This window comes from Strix aluco, chromosome 6, assembly GCF_031877795.1.
Source record: "Strix aluco isolate bStrAlu1 chromosome 6, bStrAlu1.hap1, whole genome shotgun sequence".
Taxonomy (NCBI): domain Eukaryota; kingdom Metazoa; phylum Chordata; class Aves; order Strigiformes; family Strigidae; genus Strix; species Strix aluco.
Genome location: NC_133936.1, coordinates 18,252,055 through 18,277,734, shown reverse-complemented (window position 1 = coordinate 18,277,734; position 25,680 = coordinate 18,252,055). Strand labels below are relative to the sequence as shown.

At 54.6% G+C, this 25,680-nt stretch overlaps 2 protein-coding genes across 8 annotated transcripts; both read right to left on the bottom strand.

Moving 5' to 3' along the window:
* Positions 1-23: 23 nt before the first annotated feature.
* PLCD4 (phospholipase C delta 4) lies at positions 24-10,644 on the bottom strand. 6 transcript variants are annotated; one of them, XM_074828866.1, is made up of 16 exons: positions 10,523-10,644; positions 7,733-7,785; positions 7,226-7,384; positions 6,571-6,799; positions 6,226-6,355; positions 5,343-5,574; positions 4,747-4,948; positions 4,284-4,428; positions 3,660-3,812; positions 2,827-2,967; positions 2,313-2,469; positions 1,810-1,926; positions 1,342-1,622; positions 1,044-1,179; positions 802-951; positions 24-672 (listed from the first exon to the last, which is right to left on the bottom strand). In XM_074828866.1, the coding sequence occupies exons 2-16, from the start codon at positions 7,755-7,757 to the stop codon at positions 566-568; spliced, it is 2,364 nt and encodes a 787-aa protein (XP_074684967.1). In that variant the 5' UTR covers positions 7,758-7,785; positions 10,523-10,644; the 3' UTR covers positions 24-565. The 6 variants fall into 6 exon arrangements, with proteins under 6 accessions (XP_074684967.1, XP_074684969.1, XP_074684970.1 ...); XM_074828868.1 differs by having other exon boundaries at positions 24-643; XM_074828869.1 differs by having other exon boundaries at positions 1,342-1,520.
* A 745-nt stretch (positions 10,645-11,389) lies between these two features.
* CNOT9 (CCR4-NOT transcription complex subunit 9) lies at positions 11,390-25,607 on the bottom strand. Of its 2 annotated transcripts, none has more exons than XM_074828863.1 (8): positions 25,453-25,607; positions 20,362-20,541; positions 19,130-19,245; positions 17,713-17,822; positions 16,832-16,941; positions 15,785-15,883; positions 13,777-13,868; positions 11,390-13,064 (listed from the first exon to the last, which is right to left on the bottom strand). In XM_074828863.1, exons 1-8 carry the CDS (start codon positions 25,474-25,476, stop codon positions 12,896-12,898), a joined length of 900 nt encoding a protein of 299 aa, XP_074684964.1. In that variant the 5' UTR covers positions 25,477-25,607; the 3' UTR covers positions 11,390-12,895. The 2 variants fall into 2 exon arrangements, with proteins under 2 accessions (XP_074684964.1, XP_074684963.1); XM_074828862.1 differs by having other exon boundaries at positions 11,390-13,071; positions 13,778-13,868.
* Between the last annotated feature and the right edge of the window lie 73 nt (positions 25,608-25,680).

The following is a 25,680-nucleotide window of genomic DNA, read 5'->3' as shown; positions in this document are numbered from 1 at the left end:
ACTGCTGCACCTAGACCTGAGCCTGCCTGTCACCAAACAATTTATTAGGTTGCTTACAGAGGAAGGATGTGGCAAGGGTTAGTAAAGGGCGCCGGCCAGGAGCAGCCCTGGGGGCTGCGATGGGGCTCTGTAGGGTCGTGGGGTGGTGTAGACCGACTCCTCTCCCAGCTCTGCCCAGCCCTGGGGTTTGCTCAGCTCCAGCCTTGCTCGCCTGGCCAGGGGGGACCAGCCCCTGCAGCAGAGCTGGGGGGCCACGCACCATCTCTCCTCCTCGCGTCCAAGCCGTGCCTATGGGCCAGGGCACGATGCACCTGGGGTGTGCAGGGGGCTGCACCAGCACAGACCCCACGCTCGTGTGTGGGGAGGCAGCATCCCGAACCTGGGAAGGGGAGGTCAGTGCCTTTTCCCAGCCCTCGGAGACTACTGCAAAGGGGGGCACAGCAGCAACGACGACACAGGGATGACACAAACGGCTCAACAAGAGGGCGATGCGGTTGGCTCCATGGCCCCAGCTGCTCGGGGCTGGCTCTATGGCTTCTATCCAGGTCCTGCTCTCCCCACAAGCTCAGTCCTGCTCAGGGCCAGGCGGCTCGGTGATGCGGATGTGGACAAAGAGCGAAGAGGGTGGGATGCTGGTGCCGTCCTTGGAAAGGAGATGGATGTGGCGGTAGCCTGGAGGGGGGACAGTGAGGCTCTGGCTGACTGCTGCCCCCCACCCTGCTCTCTAGCACTCAGCTGAGCCCCAGACAGCCTTGGGGGGCTGCCCTAGGTCCTCCCCACCACCAGGCAGCAGCCACTCACCAGGTTTGATGTTGGCAAAGGCGAGGGTGAACTGGCCCACAAAGTCGTTCCTGGAGGTCTTGTCATAATCTTCCACCACGAAGCGGACGAGGGCCAGCTCAGGGACGTGGAGCTGGAACTGGAGCGTCTCGTCCCAGCGGGGGTTAAACCCTGGGAAGGGAGAGTGGCACTGGGAGGGTGAGGGAGGACAGGGATGGGCTGCCTGGGCGCAGCGGGGTCCCTGGTACCACTGTGGGGCTCACCATTGTTCTCGATGTACTTGGTTTCCTGGTGTGCTTGGTCTGCAGGGACCCCGTGGATCTCCACGCGCACCAGCGGGTCGATGATGGCTCCGTCCTTGCTGTTGGCCACTTTGGGCAGCTGCTGCCCGCTGATCACCTGCGGGAAGGGGCAGGGACCCCGTGAGCCGGAGAGCAGCCAAACCGATTTGCTGGGAGACTGAGCTCCAGCACACTGCCCAATAGTGTCCCCACCCATATGGGGCCAGGAGAGCCCCAGGACACTGTCACGGCTCCCCAGGGTCTCTCCTTGACCCCATACCTGGATTGTCAGGGTGGTGGGGCCAGGGCCCTCCCAGCTGTCAGGGTCACTGGGGTTGAAGAGAGTGTCCTTGTCCCTCATGAAGGGTGGTTTGAGCACGTAGCCACAGCGGCCATTCTGGCTGAAGAGCCCGTCACACAGGTCCATCTCCGTGCCAGCCGTCTGGAAGTTCAGGGCCACTGGGAGAAGGTGGCAGGGAAAGGGTTCAGGGCAGCTTGGAGGCACCCTGCCCTGCTTGGAGCTGAGAACCAGCCTGTCCCCGTGGCCAGAGAGACGCAGGGCTGCACAGGGGGACAAGGTACCGATACCCAGGTACCCCCAGGCTGCCCAGGGCAGAGCAAGGGCCTGCAGCCAGACCTGGCTCCAGCTGGGGTTGTAGCTGGCACCAACACTGGTGTTGATGGCGCCATTTGGCATGGGATCCAGGGCATCTCCCCAGCCCGCAGCCCTGACACCCCCTGGCCATACCGATCTGGCACCCCACGTTCCACATCTCCTGGGGGCTGTAGTTGGAGGAGTCGGTCCTCAACCCGCTGGGGTAGATGCGTGTCAGCTGCCAGGCATTGTGGCGGACAAACTCATTCCCTAGGGATGGAGCGTGAGGGCCACTTGTGGGGTCATTCCCTGACCTGCACAGCCACCCACAACATGTCCTGCCCATCCATCCATCCATCCATCCATCCATCCATCCATCCATCCATCCACCCACCCATCCATCCACCCATCCACCCACCCACCAATTCTCATCCCTCTCCCCTCACAGGAACCCAGGCATCCTGCCTTGCTTTCTAAGGCGATAACACCCTCTCACCTACCAGAGCCAAAAGCCAGGGTACAGCCCCTCTGGGTGCCCTTTCCCCCAGACAGGGGGGAACCCCGATATCTGGAGGCTCTAACCCTATTCCTGAGGAAGCCACCTGCCCCCTCCACCCTGGCCCAGTCCCCTGGTGCCACTGCCCTATCCGTCTCACCCGCATCCCGGATGAGCTTCCTGGCCTTCGCCTCAGAGAGGGAGGAGATCTCGGAGGGCCGGGAATGGCTGCGGGCCTCCTGGAAGCCCCGGAAGGACACGCTCTTGCAGTAGACGACACAGTCGGACAATGCCTGTGCCAGGCTCTCCTTGTCCTTCTGCAAGGCAGAGCTGTGTTGGGTCCCTCCTGATGGGAGCACTGGCCCCAGCACTCACCCAGGACAGGGGCTGTAGAGCCCAGGGCAGCCAAGAGCAGCTGAGGATGTGCTGGGGGTGGCAGCATCCCCACCATGGGCAGCCTTTCTGCCAGGAATGGAGCAAGCAGAGGAACCCCAACATGGTGCCACCACAGGGACAGTGTGAAAAGAGGGGGCTGGCATGGCAGAAAGGGCTGTCCCCCCTGCCTGGTGATGGCCCTGCAGGGTCTGCCTCCCTTGGCACTAGGTGACACCATGGCCCATAGCTTTGTCCATGGTCTCAGCACTCCTGGCCAGTCCCCAGCCCAGGCCACCCACCTTCACTCTCCGCCTCTCCTCCTCTGCCTCTGCCCCGTTGTCATCATCAGATACATCGGGAGCCTCATCCCCTGGCCCATCCAGCGTGTCCTCCAGCCGCCCGATCTTCTTCCCCTTCAGCAGGATCTTGTGCTTCAGCTCCTGCAGAGTTGGGGATAGAGAGGTGTGGTGGTTTAATCCCTGCCGGGGTCTGAGACCACGCGGCCGCTGCCCCTCCCCCACAAAGGGAGTGAAATGCAAAGCCCCGGGCTGAGATAAGGACAGGTTTAATACAACAGTGCAAGGAAAGGTTTAATACAACAGTGCAACAGCAACACAACAAACAACAACAATAACAGTAACAATAATAATAATGAACAGAGCAAAATATCTACCAATACAGCAGTGAGAAGCGCGATGGCTTCCACATGATATATGAATAACCTGGCTAGAGCTCTCCCCCTGCTGCTGGGGAAACTTAACCCTATCCTGGCTAAACCAGGACAAGAGGAAGGCACCTTGGGGTGCCCATCTCCTCCATGGGACTTGCTGTCTCCCCAGAACTCCACACTGCTGGGGGCGAGCACCACCAGCTCCCTCCAGCACCCAGGAGGGGACAAGGTAGGAGTGCTCTGCCCTGCTCTGGATCTGCAGGGCATGGGGAGACAACCTTGGGGACAGCTTTGGGACCCCGGTGAAAAAGAGGACACAGTATCCCCAAGGTCCCCGAGTGCTCCAGCAGAGCAGGACAATGCTGGGACAGAGGTGACCTTTCCTCTGGACAGCAGAGCCACCACCTCATCCCAGTCCCAGGTAGGACAGTGATGCCCAGTGTGGCCATGCTCTGTTCCTACCTCTGGGGACGGGAGCTGTGTGGGGACACGCCCATCAGTGGTGGTGGTGAGGAGCTGCTCCCCCAGGATGTCCTTGAGCTGCTGGGCCAGGACCTCCTGCTGCTCCATGCTGCAGTGGTTCTCCAGGGACAGGATCACCGGGTAGTCTGAGGTCTGGGGAGCAACACGCATAGCTGGAGATCAGCCTTGGTGGGGTTGAGGAGCTCTCTCCCCTCTGGTCAGTGCCAGGAAGGAGCCCATTGTGTGCCCTTGTATCCCCCTGAGACCTTTACACCCCTTCAGCATTCCCCTGTATCTCATCTCACCCCTGCACCCCCCAGCGCTCCCCATGCCCCATGTCACCCCTACACCCCCACCAGACAGTGCTTACATGAGCCCCTGTCCCCTGGCATGGCACGGCATGGCACAGGGCTGTGAGCCAGACCCCTCAGTGCTGTCCCCTGGGAAGGAACACAGTCACTCTCCTCGCTCACAGTGGGGTCAGACCTGCTGCAGCACCAGGTGTGTAAGCCCCACCACCGCTCCCTCTCCAAACACCCATCACTGCCCCGAATTGCAGCCACGTCGCCTCCCACCCGCCGAGGGCCACCCATGACACCCATGACCCGGGGAAGGGTACCCTACCTTGAAGGCGTACTTCCCCAGGGTGCTCACCACCTCCCGGAAGGGGATCTTGGAGGTGAAGGTATGGCCGTGGTACACCATGGGCTCCCCATTCGGCCCATCCCAGCAATCCACCTCCAAGCACCGGCAGCCCCGTTTCAGAGCCCTAGGAGTGGGTTGTCACCTCTGGGACCCTGCACCCAGCCAGACCACCAGCCCCCTGCCCTCCCCTCCCCTCTGCCTGTGGATGTCACCCCTGCAGGGACCAGGGGACAACCACCAAGGGTGGGTATGCTGCTGCATGCAGGACAGGTAGAGCTGGGCTCAGCATCCCCCCTTGCTGAGCACCCCATGGCATGGCCACAGGGGTGCTGGACCATGGATGAGGCAAAGGAGCTTCTAGGTTTGCCCCATGGAGCTGCCCAGGGCACGGCACGGGGGCAAAAGGGTGCTGGGGTCAGCCAGGAGGGAGCAGCCCCTTTACCTGATGTAGCCCTCGATGCTGCTCTGGCCCCGGATCTGGTCCTCTATCAAGTAGGTGTTGTGGGAGGAGGAGATGAAGTAGTGGCAGAGCGGCTGACTCATGTCCTGCCACAGCACCTGGTGCCGGGGGTTGAAGATGGAGCCCTCCGGGGAGCAGAGGTACATGAGGAACCCGTCGGCACTCAGTACGTGGCGCGCCCGGGCTGCAAGTAGAAGGGGAGGCTCAGCAACAGCTGGGGACCCGGAGGGGACAGGATGGGGGAAAATGGGGCTGCTGGTGGCTCCTGGAATGCCCAGCCCTACTGCCAGAAGCTGGGGCACATGGAGAGATGCCCCAGGTCAGTAACCTTGGGAAGGTGGGCAGTGGACCCCAAAGCTGGAGCTTGCACCCCATGGCTGGTCAACATTCTACAACAAAATGGTGCAGGAATGGACCAAAAAAAGGGGAACTGCACACAGATCACACCATAAATGGTCTTCCCTGCTGTGCCCACCTGCAGCAGGATGGGGCTGGGGTGCCCATGCTGTGGGGCTGTGGGTCTCAGCCCCCTCCTTCCCCCCATGTGGAGGTCAGCTGATGTCCGGGCTGGCTCTCACCTGTCTCCGATGGTTCATACTTGTCGATGAGCTCCATGGCCAGTTCCTCTGTCCCCTCATGCTCCAGCTGCTCCTGCTGCAGGAAATCCACCAGCTCCAGCAGTGTCAGCTTCTTCCCATCTTCCGAGAAGTCCTGGAAGAGGCTCAGCACCTCCTCACGCTGTGTGAGGGCCTTGTAGAAGAGCACAAACTCCTCTCCTTCCAGTGTCCCCGACTCCGATTTGTCGGCATCCTGCAAGGGAGCTCACTCAGCACCTAGCCAGGGCAAAAATGGGGTGTCCTGGCCACCCCATAGGGCTGTGGGGTAATTTACCCACCCCCAACAGAGGGCACAGAGACTCCACGCCAACAGTGTGTGGATGGATGGATGGATGGATGGATGGATGGATGGATGGATGGATGGATGGATTGGCAGATGGAGGGCTGGTTGGGTGGACTGATAGATGGGTGGGTCCATGGAGGGAGAGATGGATTAACAGGTGGAAGGACAGATGGATGGATGGTTACATGGCTGGCTGGATGGATGGACAGCTGTCTGGCTGGTTAGCTGGGTGGACAGATAAGCAGCTGGACGGACAAATAAATGGGAGGGAGGAACAGCTGCCTTGGCTAGTTGGGTTGACAGATAAATGAACAAATGGATGTTTGTCTGGGTGAACAGGTAGTTGGGTGAAAAAAAGAAATGGATGGATTTGTGGATGGATGGATGGATGGATGGATGGATGGATGGATGGATGGATGGATGGATGGATCGATGGATCGATGGATGGACAGACAGACAGAAGAAAGTGACCACATCCTTCTGCAGGGAGGTGTTGTGTAGCTTGTTCCAACCCCTCTAGCCCCTCCCCAGCCCCTCCAGGCACTCAGGTGCAGTGCTTACCTGGAAGAGCCGCAGGGCATGATCCTCATTCATGTCCACGTTCATCATCTTGAGGAGACGCTGCACCTCCTTGAAGTTCATGCGCCCATCCTTATTCTTGTCAGCTTTCTGGAACCAGTCACGAATCCATGTAAGAAACCAAGGCAGATGTTAAGGGAAAGGACCTTGGCTAAGAGTGACAGAGCTGCGGAGCATCAGAGGGCCTCTTCATTTTTCTGGGGGCTTTCCCTGCCCTGATGCAGATGGTGAGACCCAGAAGAGCTAAGCACACGCTGGGGCAAGGCTGGAGATGCAAGGCCCAGGGGATGGGGGTGGAGGGCAGAGTGGTGCCTGCAGGAAGGATATTGGTCTATCTTCTCCCTTTGGTCCATGCTGGTGGCCACCTCGATGAGCTGGCGCAGGCCCTGGACCCAGCACTGTGCCTCCTCCGCTGAGCCAGCAATGAGGTCCAGGTTGCCCCGGCGGCCGTAGAAGACAATGGTGAAGCAGCGCTCGGGTGGGAACTCCTCGGCCAGGCTCTGCAGCACCTCCGACTGGTGCCCTTCCCGCACCGTCTCCACATCGCTGATGGAGACTGAGGCAGAGGGAGGGGAGGCCTGTCTGTGGGGGACAAGGACTGCAGGGCAGGGGGCACTGCCCACAGGCATCTGTCCTTCCAGGCATCCCTTCTTCCATCCATCCATCCATCCATCCATCCATCCATCCATCCATCCATCCATCCACACCTCTGTCTGCCTACTCCTCCACTGGCATGCCAGACCTTCCATTTGCATCAGCTGCAATTTCTACTCAGCCATTGTGACTCATGGGTCCTGCTAGGGGCAGGAGGATTCATGGAGAGGTGTGGGTGAGAAGAGCCCATGCATGCACATGAAGCCTCTCTTGAATGCCCCAGCACCCTTTGCAAGCATAGCTCCAAGAATCTCTGTACACTCACATCCCTGTTCACTCTGAACCCTATTAATAGCCCCATGGCCAACACACAGCATCTAGTACTCACAGGCAGACTCAGTTTTGCCTGTCCTCTTGGATTGGTACCAGATGGTCATGCAGTCATCCTGCAGCTTGAAGTAACGCTGCTTCTTCCAGCTCTTGGACTTGACTTTGCGCATCAGCGTCCCTTGTTGCATCTGCTCCAGCGTGTCTGTGAGCTGGATGCCTGGAGGCAGCGCGGGCTGCATCACTGAGGGTGGGGGTATCCAGGCACTGCTCCCTGGTACCTTGCTCCCTCTTGCCTCTGGGACCACACATGGTCCCTCGATTTGGGATGCAGGAGGGACAGACCCCAAACAAAGTCCCTTCACCACAGGAGGGGCAGAAGGTAATTCCCCATCAACCCTTCCCATCCACCCTCAGCACTGCCAAGCCCAAACCCCAGTGGCCGCAATGGGGTAGGATGTTCCCCAGTGCAGCAAGGTGAGCTCAACCCATGGGCCAGATTTGCCCTGGCGTAAATCCGGATGGCCTGGTGCCCTGCCCTGCACCTCCCCTCCACCGGGGCACTCACGGGCGTTGCACAGCAGCGATGCCATGGCTCTGCCTCCTCCACGCTGGTGGCCGCTGGGGAGAGAAGAGAGAAGGCTGCTGGGGGGAGCGTGGCCGGACCTCCCCACTGCACCTGGGTTCCGCCAGGTGGGCTCCAGCCGTGCCCACGCATGTGCAAGGTGCGTGTGCCCCTGCCTGTGTGCAAGCGCACCTGCGCTTGTCTCCTGCTGGGTCATCGCTTTCCTTAAGTGTCGAGTTCACCCCGCCGTGTTCATGAAATATTAATTTGTGTTACAGGGAAGCCGGAGCTTGAAAGGTGTCGAAGGAAAACAGAAAAACTTGCAAGTGCAGCTGCCCCGTAACCCAGCAGGTACCAGAGCCCTGGTGCTCCCAGGTCACTGCTCCCAGGGGAGAAGCAGCCCCAGGAGCCAGGAAAAACTGCCCTGGGGATGCCTGGGAGAGCCAAGAACAAGTCCCCACTGCCTGGGAAATGGCCCCCAACCAGCAAATTTGGAAGTAAGGTCTTACTTGCTGTAAGAGCAAGGAAGAGGGTGCAGAGCAGGACCCTCAGCTTCCCCAGCGCCTTCTCCTCGGGGAATGTCAGCACCCTAGGACTGTGACTGCACTGGCAGCTGTACAGGGAGTGCGCTGCGACAAATGGGACTATAAATACAACTGGACTGACAATAAGGCTTTGATTAGGCTGTTAAGACTTTAATTAGACTGACAAATCGCTGGATGTGCCTGTCACCCGGGTGCTGGAGCTGGGCCCTCAAGGAGCGGATGCTGCAGATGGTGGGCTGGGATTTGGGTTCAGGAAGGGACCCGGGGATCCCTGGGGGCAAGGGGCTCAGTGCCGGGTCGCAGGGGTGGCAGCTGTGCCTCAGGCCCCTGACTCAGCACAGGCACCGGTGGTGCGGGGCTGGGAATAGCCAGTGCCGTCAGTGTGCAGGCAGCTGCCAAGCCTGGCTGCCAGACCCTCACGGGCCCCGGGGCCAGACGGCGGCTGTCCCCTGCTCCGTGTGGGGATGGGCAGAGCAGATCCCCAGCACAGCGCTGGCTGGGGCTGTGGCCCCCAGTCCTGGGGGACACGCCAGGCGTGGGGCTGGCAGTGGCCATTTGGCTGTCTCTGGGGCGAGTGGGGACTGCCCGTCCATGCTCTTGGGGACCTCACGTGTCCTGGAGACACGGAGTGACTGGGGTGCCATCTCAGCTGCTTCCCAGCAGTGCCCAGTGCCAGGCTGTGTGTTCCCAGCACCAGCCCTTCTTGCAGGGCTCAGACCGCAAGTGCAAGGGCAGTGCCCGCACCCTGCCGCATCTGACGTGCCAGGGGTCACCAACCCACCAGCCCAGGGTTCAGGGTGCCTGCACCTACAAATGGAAGGGTGGCACCACACTCCTCTTGGGCCCTTCAGTGGGTGCCCTGATGTCCACTGGCTTGCACAGCCCCAGAAATGCCCCACACCCTGCCCCAGCACACTCTCACCCCCCCTGAACCCCATGGCCCACAGAAAACCAGGGGGGGCACAACCCCAGTCATCCATCTGCCTGCACCCTCCTGCCTCCTGGCAGCACTCACTGCCACAGCCACTTTGCAGGGTCACAGCTCCAGGTCACAACCTGCCCCATGGCCCCTGTGCTGCAGCAGGCAAGGGGATGGAGATGGGGATGTTTTGGGGAAGCCAGAGCGCAAGGAGAGGCACCGAGGCTGGAGGAGAGGAGGGAGACGCCGGCCTGGGACAGGGATGGTCTTGGTGCCACCATGGGGTCTGTCCTCTCTGCACCCTGCCACACACATGTGCAAGGTGGCAGCATGCAAGGGAGCTGTTTGCAGCCCCCAGGCCCATAACCACGCTGAGATTTTGGAGCTAAACTGATGTGCCCCAATGCCAGCCCTTACAGGCTCCTGGCACGGCCCAAATGTAACCAGCCCTGCCCCAGCTGCAGAGCTGTGCCTTCCCTGCACACACAGCAAAGAAGAGACGATCCTTCCAGTGCAGGGAAGATCCCGTGAGCGTGGATGCAAGGACACAGCTGTTGGGCTCTCCCCAGCGTGTGAGCGATGCCCCAAGCCCGGGGCAGCTCGGCCTCATGCAGCCCCCTCACCCCCGTCTGAGTTACACTGTCGAGGGGAGCGGGCCAGGAGCCAGGGGATGGAGAAACCCAACCCAAGGGCTTCCCGCAGGGCAGCTGCCTCCTGCCAGGGACAATCCCAGCTCCCCCCAGAGCACACTGAGCCACCGCAGCTTCTCTCCGGGAGGTGACAGTCCCCAAGCGGAGCTGGAGGGTCAGCGGGTGTAGGCGCTCCCCAGCCGCTCCAGCGCAGAGTCCCCCGGCAGAATGAAATGCCACCGTGGGGGTGGTCGTGCCAGAGCAGGGAGGGATGCCCCCCTCCCCGGCCACCCTCCCGCGCCGCTGCCCCGGTGTGAGCACAGGCTGCCCGCGTCCCCGGGCTCTGCTCAGCCCCACGCAGACCCGGGACACGCTGCGGCGCCCGGGGATGGAGCCTGACCCACGCAGGGCGACCAGTCGGCAGCTGACGGGCTCAGAGGGATCGGGGGGCCGTCAGACAAGGGGCTCCGGGATGGGGCAGCACCACCCGGGGGGTGCGGGGCTCGGAGGACAAGTGATACCTTAAAGCAGAAGAAAGAAACCCGCGGGCACCTCTCCCCCCACCCCACGCCACCCCACCCGCGTGGCCGCCCCTGGGGCAGCGCTGCCCGGGCGCGGGGGTCCCAGCCCGCCCCGCCGCCCCTCTCCCCCCGCAGGACGCCCGGTTTCCCCGCCGAGGACCCGGCGCCCAGCCCCGTACCCGCTCGCCGGTGCCGCTCCGCTCCGCTCCGCCGGTGCTCCACCGCCCGCGGCCGGGGCTGCCCGGGCCGCCCGCCCCTCGGCAGCGGCGGGGCGGCGAGCCCGCCCCCGGCCCCGCGGGACGCCCCCGGCCCCTGCACGCCCCGCAGCCGCCGCCTCTCAAGGTCGCCTCGGATTAAGGTCACGCCGCTCCCGAGGGAGCGGGGGGGGGGGGGGGGGAAGGGAGGGGGGGGGCGGGGAGCACCCTACAGTGCCCCCCGCCTGGGGCTGAGCCCCCATTCCCACCCTCCGGCACAGCCTGGCCCTTTCGCAAAACCGCTTGCACCCAGCAGTACCCGACCCCCCCAGCCACAGGGCGTCCCTGATGTGTCCCTGTCCCCTTCCCAGGACACCCCAGCACTCCCCAGGCCCGTCCAGCTGGCAGAAGCACAGGACCCAAAGAGCAGGGCATGGTTTGAGCCTCCTGAGGTAACCCCCCCTCCCCGGGGACCCGAGCTGGGACACCCTTGGGGCAGGCAGAGCTGGGTGCAAGGGCTGCAGGGACCAAACCTGAGGCAGCCGATGCTCTGACAGAGCCAGGCCCTGGGCGAGTGTGGCAGCGCCTGCACACACACTGCTGGAAGGCAGGGAGTGCTCGCCCCGGTTCCTGCAAAGCAAAACAGAGCAGCACCTCCTCCCCAAAACCCCTCCACGTTACCTGGAGAGACGGAGGGACACAGGGCTGCAGGCAGCTCCCAGCGGGAAAGGCCACAAACTCTCCCCAGCTCACATCCCCAAGTTGGCACAGCCCCCCCCTTCCTCCCACCTGCAATAAATCCACCCCCCTCACTGCTTGCCCTCCCCAAGAGACCAGACCAGGAGCAATGTGTGCTGGCTGGGGTTTTATTATTTATTAATCTGAACTTACAAAAAAACCCAAACAAACAAACAAGCATTTTCACACCCTGTCAAGGTCAGGGTGGAGGGGAGGGAAAAGAAGGCGATGGTTATAAAACGGGACCCCGGGGGCAAGGAAAAGGCCGTGCTCTGCCCTGGTTACGCAAGGCTGCAAAGGGAGGAGGGAAGGGACACGAGATGGGATTTAAGACACTGTTGGCACGACACCGCAGATGATCAGCAAAATAGGCTACTCGTGGAGGGGGGAGAAACAAGTAGCTGCCCAGGCTTGCCTGCAGCCAAGAGCGGGCTCCGCTGCAGCAGAGCCCCGGAGCTCCCCAGCCGCGTCCCAGAGCGCCCGCTGCAGCCGCGCTAACCCCTCGGCCCAGGGAAGGCAGGTAAGCGCTGCTGGCCCAGCCTAATTGCGGTGGGGCTGAGGCAGACGCCAAGGCAGGTTTGAAAGCTGAAATGGATGCACCCGGCTGGCAGAGATGAGCTGGAGGAGGGGGGAAAAGGGAGGGGGGCCAGGACTGAGAGGCGCCTGGAAGGCAGCAGCGGCCGCGGAAGCCGGCATACCTGGAGCCCGCAGGACGTCGCTCCCAGCTGTCCCGCAGCAGGGGACAATCGGTCAGTGGCCTGCCCACCACAAGAAAGGTTTCCTAACACCGAGCTCCGTTCGATGAACCAGCCAGCAGCCCCACTACACAAGAGATGGGCTAGACGGGAGGCCAGCACACATCAGCCCAGGGCCGCTGGTTAGCTGCGGGAGTGCGCTATTTACAGCGCAAGAGCCACAGTCCTGATGTCTTCTCCTCCCCCAGAGGAAACACACTTATGGTACGTGGGTTCATTGCAAGTAATCCACCCCTCCTCTTGGGGCAAGCACTGCGGTGGCCAGCCCCAGCCACTGCCTCCGCGCCAGAGGAAAAGAAGAGAGAAGCTTGCTGCGCCAGCCGGGTGCAGAGCCAGGAGCAAGGATGTGCTGGCAGGGAAGAAAGCTGTCCCTGGGCTACCTGCAGCTGAGTAGCAGTCTTAAGAGGGGATAAAACAACTGGATCAGCTTTTATTCAGCTCACTCATCTAAACAGACGTGTAAACAAGAAGTGACAAGGAACTGGAGGGACGTGGCGCACACACCCCATGTCACGCACCACTCGGGCGGAGGCTGAGCTAGCTGGAAGAGCGGCCATCCGCACCAGCCCCTGCCTGGCGGTGGGGGGAGAGATGCCAGCCAAGCCTCCTGGAGAGATGGGGATCTTTACAGATTGTTTTTATTGATTTTTTTTTTTTTTTTTAAAGCTGTAGTATCAGCATTTGCTGGTGTTGTGATCCCCGGAGGCATGCTGCATTGCTACAGAGCAGCCCCTTGGCTGGGTGGGATGGTCCGACAGGCCGGCAGCCAGCTGGCATGCCCAGTTTGTTGCAGAAGAGGTCACCTGTTCCTGGTTCTTTGTAAACCTGAGCTGTTTCTTCCCCGGTCCCCCACCTCCCCCAGCAGTCATTGCGGAGGAAGAGGGATGCCCCGTGGGTCAGTGACTTGACCCTCTTGCAGGTTCTTGACGAGCTGAGCCAGCCAGCGCTTTGTGGTGGTGTCATCCTTCAGGACCTGGGCGAAGGTGGTGTCCTTCAGTTGGTCAGGAAGGCACTGCCTGAGAGCTTCACGTGCCCTACATCAAGAGACAAGAAACGGGGCCCAACAAATAAACTCACAGGGGCAAGAGGGGAGCAAACCCCACTGGGGACACGACCCTCCTTTGCCTGGGGGTCTCCCTGGCAGGCCCAGCCAAGGAGAGCACCCAGCAGCAGCACCGCAGCACGTGGTGCTTGGCCAGCCAGCACGGCTCCCACCCCTCACAGCAGACCCCACCGAGCCAACCCCTGAGCCCTGACACCCGGCAGCCAAGAGCAACACGATGCCAGGAGAGTCTGAGACAATGCATATGTACCCAGCGGCTTTGGACAGAGCTGCTGATCAGCATGAAATCAGTTTGTATTCCCTCAACTGAACATCATCCATTGGCTTCTACTGCTTAACAGCCCACGTGATGCAGAAGAGGAAGAGCACAGCATACCTTCCGCCTCAGCCCGTCCCTCGTACTTTGTTCAAGCTACATTTGAGCTCAGGCAGTCGTAACCTGCACAGCTTGAATCTGCACAAGCCCCAAACAGTCACTGTTTCTCCCATGTACCATAAAAGCTCCTGGGACTAGCAATAAAAACTACAAACCAACCAAACAACCCACCCATTTTGTACACTGAGCTAAGGCTGCTGCAAGGGCAGATGAGGAACCTCGACTCTCCTCACATGGGCACTGTGGAGAAGAACTCCCACTCCCTTGGAAGCGCAGAAGCCCCTGCCCAAACTCCTAAAATGTTTACCTGGGATTATCGGAAAGGCGAAGGTAGCAGCGGACGACATGTTTCAGTAGCCGTGCCGAGGGCTCCTTGGAGAGCTGCAGGACCATTTTACCCTGTTTGACAGAGGCCAGCACCACCAGTTAAAGTCTTTGTCAGAACAGCTTCACAATCAGCAGAGACTGGGAAAGACCATTAAAGACTCTCTCTCTGGCTTCCCATGCATCACAGCCCATTACCTTTCATCTAGATGCCCCTGCACGGAGCCTGGCACTGCTTGCCAAGATGCCTTTGAGAAGAGCAGCTAGCCATGACTCGGAAAGGATTCTCCCAGCAGCTCAGGGAAAGGTGATCTCATCTCTGTTTCGTTTTTAACTCCCCAGGACTGCTTAGTGGTCCAACTCTCTTCTAGATTAAGGAGAGCCTGGGGTTTGCCCCTCGTGCAGGAAGGCAAACATATCCCAAACGCTTTGATATGCTCAGGCTGAGTCACCCCGAGAGGTCTGTTCCCAAGCTCTGCAACACTCCCTGTTCTCATCTGCGCTGCCTTCATTCCAACGCCCTTTTAAAGCGTTAACAATAGCCTGGGAAGCCATGCCGAAGGACTGGGATCACCCACAGTAAGATCTGCACCTGGTCTTATCACACACCCAAGAGTTGTATTTTCTCCTTCTGCTACATCCCTCATAAGCCATTACCGGAAAGCAAGACCAGGGCAGATCTCCCCAGCCCAGCTTCCGTTTCTCACACTGTGTAGGACTTTGCACATGGTTGCACCTTTGAATGCACCCAGCCCAGCAAACAGTGCGGATGCCTTCACACTCCTGCTTTGAAGGAGTTTTAACAGTCCATTTCCTCATATTTAGGAGTCAGTAAGATCTGCCCAACAAGTCAGGTTTTTTTTCCTGTAAAACTACATTGGCTAGCACTAACCATTTTCCTCATTAGCCAAATTCACCTGTATTTGGATGTTCAGGCAGTTAGCAATTAGCAGGTCTCCCTCTTTTGCCCTTTTGCAAGCTTCCTGCTCTTAGCAATTCCCCAGGATACCAGTATTTCTTCGAAATAAGGAACAACAAGTCAGAGAGCTCCTCAGACAGCTCCTGGATGGCAAATGCTAACTTGCTCATTTAAAAGCATCTAATACTTGTGTAACATCTTACTCAGGTATCAGCAGACAAGGAAGTAAATCATCACCCTCATGAGACAGGAGTACACTATCCCAATTTTTGAAATACAGAACAGAAATGTGTATGAATGTTTTCATCTTTCTCCGTAGCACTATGGAATATTAGTCATGTCAGTGCTTTATCCAATGGTGGGATTGTACCACAACTAGGATTTCTTCCATGCTAATACAACTTTACACACCCACATCCTTCTGTGTTTGTCCCCTTCCCAGCCACAGATTCTTCCTTGGCCTCCCTCCCTCCCTCCGTCCCCTACCCCAGGGTTTCTAATTGCATCTTTCACTTTGCCCCCAAGCCAGATGTATTTTCAAAGCCAATCCTTTTTCTGAATGCAAAACTCATGTCACATTGGATATTATGGACAGCAGCTCACAATCATTTATATTTTGCTGTTTGTGGGTGAATTAGGAGGTAATGTTTTCTTTACGTTTGGGAAAATAGAGACAAATAAATATTCCCCATGAAGGAATCAACATTTAGGCACAGAGCCAGCATTGCAAAGCACTTAAGTTAATGCTGCTTTTTCTTTTCCTGAGACTGCTCTTTAAAAAGCAACCAACCAACCAACCAAACACAAAAGCAGGACAATAGTTATTCTAGGCCAGACATGTATTCCCCACGGCAAGCTCAAAGATAATAAAACTCAAGTTGGGGTTATTACTCCTGGGATGAACAAATTATGAATACCCCACCTTCTCCTTCACAGGGCATGGACAAAAACTGTCTGCTCCCTCTGTGTTCCAACACAAGAATTAGAGTAATAAGCAGCAGCTAGTAGGAGCCAGGTTCAAAAAGTGAAAAAAGGAGGTTGGTCTTGCAGGCCAGGAAACAAATAATCTTACCAGTATCATGGCAACATGTGAAAACCGCTCGTAAGTCTGACAGATATATGCCAGCCCTGTGTCATCCAGGAGGATTTTCTGAAGAATAAACGTAGCAACCTAGAATGGGAAGAAAGCAGAAAAGAAAGCGTATAAACAACTTACCTATCCTGAAAAAGGACAGCCTTTGTGCTGTGTTCTTTTCAAGGCAGTCCCAGAGCTGAAAGGCCTTTCAGCAGGCAGCAAATACTTTACTCGGAAAAAGCTTAAAGCCAAAAGAAAACGCAGGACACTACACAAAGCTTGGCATCTCAGGCTAAAGAAAAGAGATGGACACAAAGCAGTGTGTACATGACAACTGGATGCAGGTTGCGTAACACAGCAACTACTGCCAGGACAGCCTCAAGATTACAGGCACGCTACTCTGGTCACAGAGCAAGAAGCAGGAGAAGGATCTGTCCCTTGACCGTGTCATCTAGACAGCAAGATGATTTTGGTTTTCATCTTGAGCGTTACTGATTCATCATGAGACAAGTGACTTTCTGGAAGAACCTCAGCCAGCTCTGTCAGCAGGGTTCACCAGAGAAGTATGCACAGACTAAAACCTGTGGCCAGCCTACCTGGGTCATCAGACCAGTCTGACCACAGATCTGAGCTCATGGGGGAAAGGGGCCCCTCATCAGAGAAGAAAAACTGGTCCAGTGCAGTGAACATTCCCATAACCACCACTAACAGCTGCTGCCCAACCTCTGTGCTGTGTAGTTACAGCATTTTTTCTCTCAAGCCAAGGAAAGTTGATCCAGCTCAGCCCTGAAAGTTACTCTGCTGGGTTGCAAAGGAGGGAATGGGTGTTGAGAGCAGCAAGACCTTTCCCAGCAGAACTACCAAGCCCAGGAACTCCAGCTTAGTTTGGTGGTTTTGGTTTGTTTGTTTGTTGAAGAGGTAAAAAGCTCCACCCAGGGTTGCCCCAGCATTTGCAACAGGACACAAGCCAACTCTGCAGGTTACTGGCTGCTTGGTTAGTCAGAGATAAACAACAAGAAGTCTTAAGACAAAAAGAGTAGGTACCGTTTTGGAGAGTTCACTGCCAGACTCCATAATGCGTAAGCACAGGGGGATAATTTCTGTTGTCAATAAGAAATTTATCACTTCTTGCTCATCAGTTTTCACCAAGGCCCCTTGAAGGAAAAACAAAACCCAAAAATCAGTAAATGATAAATTGTTTCCAAAAAAATCTCACCTTTCAAAAAGGGCCTGTGCTGTGTCCTCCCCAGGAATCATTAAGTCTGAATGGCAGGCAGAGCAATTGTCATCCTAAATATGTTGCAGCACATGGCTGGAGAAGAAATCATTTTGGCAGCATAAAAGTAATCAAGCTGGGTTTGGGGGTTGTTTGTTTTTCAGAAAGGGGATGCATTCTTGGCTCTCCCCCAGTGGTAACACAAAGAGGATCATGCCACCCACAGCAACCTCTGGGAAGAAGAAATGCATTTTAAGACCCTCTTACTTTACACACAGAGAGAAATGTTTGGGGCAGAAAGAAGAAAAAAAACAAGATAAGAGGAAGACAGGGCAAATACAGCCAAGCCAATCAATGACAAAAACTCAAAGAAAGCCCAGTCTGCACCCACCCATGCCAGTGTCTAGCTGGCTGGGCTGAGGGTGAAGGCAGCCTGCAGGTGCTTGTACTCACAGGAAACATGTTTTTGGAAAGGTACACAGAGTTCAGTGTTTTCTTATTAGTGAAAAGTCCAGTTCCTACACACTAAGAGGAACCTGCCTCTACAACTGATGGAAAAGGAGCAGCTCCTCCTGTTAATACTACAGGACCCAGAAAATCCGAATAGAAAGAGACCTGTGATTTTGGTCGTGCAGGTCTCATACCCACAGCATGAACTGCATCCAACTTGGTAAAAAAACAGTGCTCCAGAATTGGTGTGGCTGCTTACCAATCACTCCGAGGCTCGTGAGCCGCAGGTACTCAAACGGACGTGTCTTGCTAACTGTGTGCAAGAAGGGGTACAGGAAGAGAGGGATATGAGCTGCCAGAAAAGCTGACCTGTAGGAAAAGAACACCCAACATGAGAGACAAGGAAAACAAAGCAAGCACACAATCCAGCGTTACCATGCAGGGCCTCAGGCTATTCCTGACAGAAACCATTGCTGCTGCTCCTCAAAAGAGGGTAACAGTTTGTTCTCTGACAGAAAGGTATGAAGTAAATTCTGCACAGCACAAAACCCAACGCTAAACTGCCAGTTACCTGCATCGCTGCTTCCAGCTGACCAGGAACAAAGCACGTCCTGTTGCTTTTATTACCTCTTCCTGGCACCCAGACTCTCTGCTTTGTACATTCACTGTTGCATTTCACCTTGCAGGCTCCCATGGGCAGAGATAGTCAACCACAATGCATATGCAAAGCCTCTGCATGACAGAAATCCAGACTGGCTGATCTCTAGGCAGTACCACAGTTTAAATGTGCACAGCCATCTTTCCCCAGGGGTCCTCACCCCATTTTCTGACAACGGTGAGAAATACAGAATGGAGGGAAAAACCTGGAGATTGCTCTGCTAGCAGAGGGAAGCTCTCCTGCACAATCATCCAACATTCTTCCTTTGCTTTCAGTTTTCAAACTTTAAATGTAAAGGTGTGTGGTGTAAAACTAACCTATTTCTTAGGATATCATCTCATAGAGGGTTGCTGTTTTACACTACTTTGCAGCAGCTGAAAAACAACTTCAGCTATGCAGCAGTTTCTTCTCAGCAGGAACAGAAGCATGAGATCATGGATCTCTTGGTAGTTTTCTTCTGAGTTTTAGCTATTGATTTTGGCTGAACCAACATTATCTTTTCCCCTGCTGACATGTGCTAGACAAAAATTGAGAAAAACTGAAGTCAGGCACTGGCTGAAGACTCCAGACATCACTCCGCTATTGCTCCCTTGCCACACACGGTGTCTGGGAAGGACAGTCCTGCTCATTACACCCTTTGGACAGCTGGCCTAAATAACTGTAAGCTCATTAAAACAATGATCCTGCACACAGCACTCAGAACAAGGGCACCCTCATCTTTGGCTGAGCTCACAGGATCTGCCACAACCCAATGTTTTGGGAATTTGCAGGATCTCAGGATAATCCAGGGAATGCAATGCACTTAGGGCCACCATAAAGCAGTCATCCTGATAACCCATGCAAACAAGTAAAAGCAGCAGGCAACCGCCTACCTTCCAGCTCTGTCCTCCATTCCACTTCTCTTGGTTTTAAAAAAAAAAAAAAAAAAAAAGGAGCTTACGTGCTTCCGGAGTGAAAGAGACAGGCTGAGCTGTCAACATCAACACCTCATAAAACTCATGCACTTGGAAACACTTACCTTGTTTCGGGATGCGATGCAACACACTGTAGTAGAGCTAAAGCATTGCAGACTCTATTGGACTGATGGGCTGTCAAAGTCGGAGGGTTGATTGATGGATAAATATTTACAATTTCCTAAAAATTAACAGATGAAGAGAAGTTAAAGGAGAAAAACATCAGAAAGCTGCACTGAAGCACTTGCCCAGCAAGGAACTATGGTGACAAGAGATGACATCCTGCTTTCACCAAGCATCATTTTGAAGTTACATGGCAGTCACCACGCTGCCCAGGCAAGGGCAGAGCTGGGTCAGAGTCAATTTGACAAGGAGTCACAGGAATGCATTCAAACCTTAATTTCACTAAAAACAGGTTCATTTGATTTCCTGGCTCTTTACTAGTGTAGGGATTGTTTTGTTTTGAACTTCCAGATCGAAGAGGAGTGTTGTTCCTCTGCCTAGAGGCAGAGCACACCCACTCCATTCATACTGTATCTGCCAGTAACTCTTCTAACTCAATGCAGGGGAAGCAGCTGATGGCAAGAAATCTGATTCAGAACTCTGCCTGCTTCCAACTACAGCTCCCCTCTAATTTTCTTCACTTATTTCAGGGCCACTCTGAGAACAGTTTGACATTGCCAATCCTGCACTCTTTTCTTTCCTTCTTTGAAAGAAATAACTAGATTCGGCACTGCAAGACAGCCAGTCATCAGCTGTAGAGTAGTTTGCCCATAGATAAACTGAACTGCTTGGTTTCACATGAAATGCAGGTACAGTCCCTCGCAAGGATCTCTGGAGCAGTGAGCAGCATTCCCACGCTGCCCTTCCAGTGGGCTCCCTGCAAGGGCAACCTTCGGACCAGGAAGTGTTCAAGCTCATGCAAAATACATTCAACCGGAGATCTTAGGAGTAAAAACTGTTGTGGCTCTGCTATGCCACGGTATGAAAATAAGCAGAACGCGATCTGCAGGGAGCTCATGCAGCCAAGAACTTGCCTGCTCCCCTTCCAACTATATAAGCTGTCTTAATTAGAACTCTTACAGTCCCTGCACAGAACGCCTTGCTAATGATGATTAATGGCCAATGGGCTTCCCACATCTGCTCCCCTCACCACACGATCCAACATACATCATACTCCCAGCAAAAGCAATAAGGGACCCCACTGGTGCCTCCCCAGATCTGCCCTGTGGACACACAAGCTCTGCAATGTGCTGGTCCTGCACCACGGAATCAAGATGCTGCCAGTCCTACCCACCTGCAGGAGCGCTGCGATTGTGCCAAATGAGTGCCACAGCATCGGGGCAAGGTCAGGCACAGACTCACGCTTCTTGCTCAGCTCCAGCAGCGCGTTCTCCCGCGTCTCAGGGCTGGACAGTTCATTGATCCACTGGTAGATCTTTTCACGGTCAACCTGAGCCAGCGCTGTTGGCACAGGCTGGGAGGGAGACAAGAAAACTTCAGTCCAAACATTTTATCCAGGTCTCACCCAAACCCTTCCCACAACCTGGCAGATAAGCAAAAAAGTGCTCAAGAAACTCCTGACCAGGGAGGGAGGAACTAAAGTTGCACTAAGATGCCCTGGATATGGATCCCTTCCTCATATTAGTCTGATTATTTCACCTATTTGAAACACAAAGGTTTTACTTTCTGGCCTGACTTGTTAGGACAGTCTCTCTTAATCCACTTGTCAAGCAGAACCTTATAACTTCATTCAGCAATAGAAGGGAGCCATGTTGCTGCCTGCCTGTGCCAGCAGAGCTCCTAGGGAGGTCACATACTTTAGCCAGCTATCATTTGCTCCACCTGCATTTAGCATGCACTCATTGCATGCTTCAAGTGCAAGCTTCCACAAATTCAAAACAAGGCAGATGCTACCTTTTTCTCTCCAAAAACATCCATTACATTGGAACCTGACAATAGGATTCACCCAATGTATACGAGAAAAATATTCATACAAATACGAGAAAAATTCTCACTACTCCAACATCAGCATGGCACTATCCACAGCCAGTAACACCTGCTGTTAGCGACATCTCATATTCACCCCAGGTATCTTGTTTACATGCATGGAGCTAAAAGGGAATTTTTCAAGACTGATTTTGTGCAAAAATTCCTGTTCAAAATAAACCCAGAGAAGGGCAGATCTGTATTCAGTCAAGGTATATTTTCTACTAGTCAGCAGAAATGCAGGATTTCTTCTCTGCCTTTCTTGGAATACCAGAGAAAGGACAGCATCAAGGCCAACAAGTTTTCAAGCCAAAAAAAATGAGGGAGGGCTGGGAAGGAAAGGAAGAGAAACAGGGACTGTGGAATTCCAGCACAGTTTCTGTGGAGAGGGCAAGGTGCACGTCTTCCAGTGAAAGTTTGTCTCATGTCTCTGCCGGCACAATGAGCACTCAAGGTGCAAACAAATGCTCAGCAAGCTTCCTAAGTAGACAGTCTGGTGATTCAGATACAAAGTTTTGAGGAAGACAAACATCAGCATTAAAACCTCCAGTGTGAACAATTCCCAAAGCCAGTTCAGAACCTATTCAAACATTCTGCTGCAGTGTTTACTACTCAAGTAAAGTACAGTCCTGTTTGTACGCTGCTGCTCCTGAGCGAGCCTGCATGCAACCAGCTCAGCATCCCCACAGGTATGGCAATCATGGCTGGGAACAGAGAACGGACTGTATTTCTTTTTTTTTAAAGCCCAGACCAAAACTCTTCATTCGCTTACCACAACAGATGTGAGCACTGCCTGTACGGCACTGACAGCAATGCTACTACTAAGCAGCTCATCACCGAGGCACTGAAGAGAATACAAAGGAGTTCAGGAACTGAAAGTGGCTGGAACCAAACCTGAAACCATAGGCCAGAGGCAGGCCCCCAGAACTGCAGGAGGGATGAAGGGAGACTTCTTAACCTTCGGCAGACACCTCCTGAGCTTTCTGCTCCTGCAAACGTTTCCTGCCTCTGTTCATCCACATACTATATCCATAGCCACATCCAAAGAGATTCTTCCCCAGCTGTGGGATTTATCTCTCCTGCAGCCACTTTCATCATATTATGTAACTTAAATGTCTATATATAAGCCAATGTGCTGTAATTAATCCCTATACTCTAGGGCTCAAATACATTTTGAGCTTTTCATCCTTCCTCCTATCCTCTTCTTCTCTACTCAATTTTTAATTTTTTTTTTCCAGAACCTCACACTAAATTAGTTCTCCCAACAAATTTATTGTGCTGTTACGGCTGGGAGTGCAATTCCAATAGCAACTGCTACACTGGAGCTCAGAAAGAGAGGGAGAATGAACAGAGCTCATTTGTTTTTATTTGGGATGGTAGAGTGACAAGCAGTCTAGCAATAATGTTATTATAATTGTGTTATCTAAAGCTTCCATCTATTTTTCTAGACTCACTAGAAGTTTCAGTTCCTGTAAGCTTAAATACATCGACCCTTTAAAAGCACAATCATGTGCTTGTGATCCCTAGAGAACACTAAGTAGATTTTCCACACAATTAGGTTTATGATGTCCAATATCTGTCTTAGCCAGAACCAACTGCTTTTCACAGGCTCTACAGTTGTTCCTCTCATTTTAGTTTAAATCGAAAGATATTTTTTTCCTAATTTCCTACTTTATTGTTGTTCCCCCCCTCTCCCTCTAAAACATAAAATTCTGGGGAACCCTGAGGGCTACACACAAATCCTGCAAGCTTTGAGACAGAACCCTGCCAGGCAGGCTTTCTTTTGCACACAGGGAAAGTAAAAGTTACCAACAGTATCTCAACACAGCACAGGCCAGCCACCTCTGCATCATGAAAGATCTTGTAACACCTTCCTCAGGAGAAACAGCATTACTTCAAACATCCATGCCTGATTACATCTCCAACAAACACATAACAAACTGGATTTAGGCAACTGGCTTTCTCTTCCTAACTGAGCAGTTGCTGCTAGCCACACTGGCAGAGCACTGGTCAACCAAAGCAGAACATTGACGAACAGGATACATGTGCTTTTTAAACTATTTTGATAGATCACCAACTCAAAAGCACCAAAATGAACTTTGAACTTCAACAGCAGTGAATTAGCTGATTTGAGTTGGGCTTTCAATGTCTTACTGCTAGCTACAGCTACATTTACTGGTTTTAGCCTGTTCTTGAGCCTCTTAGCATGTTATGCTGTCTTCAGGTCTGAAATCAAAATGTCAGTTCTGCCACCAGCATCACTGTATAAAGACCAATGCTCTGGCTTACCACAGCTTTATCACGACAGCGTTCACAACACCCAAAGGGATTCCCAAGCCAGTACATGACCCCACGAAGAGGTAACGTGATTTACCACAGCTCCCAAGCACATCTCCAGAGCCAAAGACCCTTTAGTCTATGCACACTAACTGACTGTGGTAGAAAACATTTCAATACAGAACTACCAGGTGGTATGAATTACATATAAATTAAATATACATTCAAATGAGTCCCAAACTAAAGTTGATTTCTATTCCTGAAACAGATTATTTTGCTAAAATTGTCTTTAAAAAACCGTTTTATACAGAGGTGACTAGAACACAGGGAACGGATTAACGAGAGATACAACAGTCCCTCATGCATTTCAACAAGCACTTAGGAATTACATTGCTATAAAAATGTAAATGCTGATTAGGAGAGATCACTATGATCTCACGCACCCTTCCATGCTCCAGAAAGTGTTCTTTAAGTCAGAAGTACTTGCCAACACTCCAAGAACCAATGTAAAGTCACAAGCACTTAAAGTGGGAAGACTTAAAAAGTTCTCTCAATTCGTGCTCATAAGTACTTTACTCGTTTGCTTGTTAGTCCAAGCAGATCCTTGAGCTAAGCTCATTTGAAAACAGCTCTAACTGCTGGTCTGGCAACACACCTCCCAAACCCAATACACACCAGAGACTCAATCAACTCTAGGAAGTCTTACACACGTGATGAATGTGCATTTCATAGAATCATAGAATACCAGGTTGGAAGGGACTTCAAGGATCACCTGGTCCAACCTTTCTTGGCAAACACAGTCTAGGCAAGACGGTCCAGCACCCCATTCAGCTGAATCTTAAAAATGTCCAATGTTGGGGAATCCACAACTTCCCTGAGGAGATTATTCCAATGGCTCATTGTTCTCACTGTGAAAAATTTTCCTCTTGCATCCAGTCAGAATTGCTCCAGGAGTAACTTGTACCCATTACCCCTCATGTTTTCCATGTGACTCACTGCAAAAAGGGAGTCTCCATCTTCTTTGTAGCCACCCTTTAAATATTGGAATATGGCAATGAGGTCTCCCCTAAGCCTTCTCTTCTTGAGGCTGAACAAACCCAATTCTCTCAGCCTTTCCTCACATGGCAGGCTTCCCAGTCTTCTGATCATCTTTGGGGCCCTTCTCTGGACCCTCTCCAGCCTGTCCACATCTTCTTTATATAGCAGGGACCAAAACTGAACACAGTACTCCAGGTGTGGCCTGACAAGAGCTGAGTAGAGTGTGATAATGAAAAAGAGAAAGTGGAGAAGTAAAAACCAAAACACAAACCCACTCAGATGGGAGATAAGATGCAATAACCACATTGTTCAAACTCAGCTTCCATTTTTGAATCCAACCAGGCCAAGGTACCATTCCACTCCACCAGCCTGAGCATCAGGCACCCCATCCCACCGAGGTAGCTTCCTGAGGGGGAGGAGGGCAAGCACCAACTACAGACAGCACCGCAAGGTATTGGAGGAAAACAGAAGAAGGAATAGGCAATCTCTGCATTTCCTCCCGCTTGCCTGCTGTCCTGAGGAACTTTTCTCTATCTCCTCGTTCCCTCTGTAGGCAAGGCCAGAAGTAAAAGAGCTCCCCAGAGGACAGAGTAAGTGCCTGGGGATGTAGAAGGCGTCCGGGTGCAGGGAGGCAGCACAGCAGGCAAGAGAAGGGAAGGAGAGAAAACCCTACATGATACACACCGGGCAGAAGGAGGACAGCCAGGGCATCCAGCAGGGAAGCCCTCCTGGCCCCTGGGCGAGCCACCCCGTCCCCATGAGCGGCAGAGCGAGGCACGGCCACCTCGGGGAGGCCCCAGGGGAGCAGCTGGAGCAAGAAAGCGCTCACTCAGCGCCTCCCCGCTACCGAAGGGATCCCGCCGCCCCAGCGGGCCACCGAGGCGCCGAGGGGAGGGATTTCACCAGGGCTCCGTCACCCCGCAGCCCAAACCTCCCCCGCCCTCCCCCACCGCGGGCGGCCGAAGGGACACATCCCCTCGCAGCTACGAGCGGCCGCGTCCCCACGGCCCCGCTCCCCGCGCGACCTGCGCCACAGGGTCCCGTCCCCAGCCCTGCCCCGCCGGGACACGGAGCCGTGCCTCACCGCGGCTGTAGCCAAGCTGTGCATGGTGGGAGCGGTGCCGGTGGTGCCGCCGGGCCCGGCTCAGGAGGCCGCCGCCGCCATAAGCTCAGGCCTGCCCCGACCCCTCACCCCGCCGCGCGCGCGCTCGCCCGCCCACCGCGAGGACGGCTGGGACGGGGGCGGGCCGCAGAGGCGAGCGGGGCGCGCATGCGCGCGGGCGCGGGCGCCGGCGGGGCGGGCGGTGCCGGG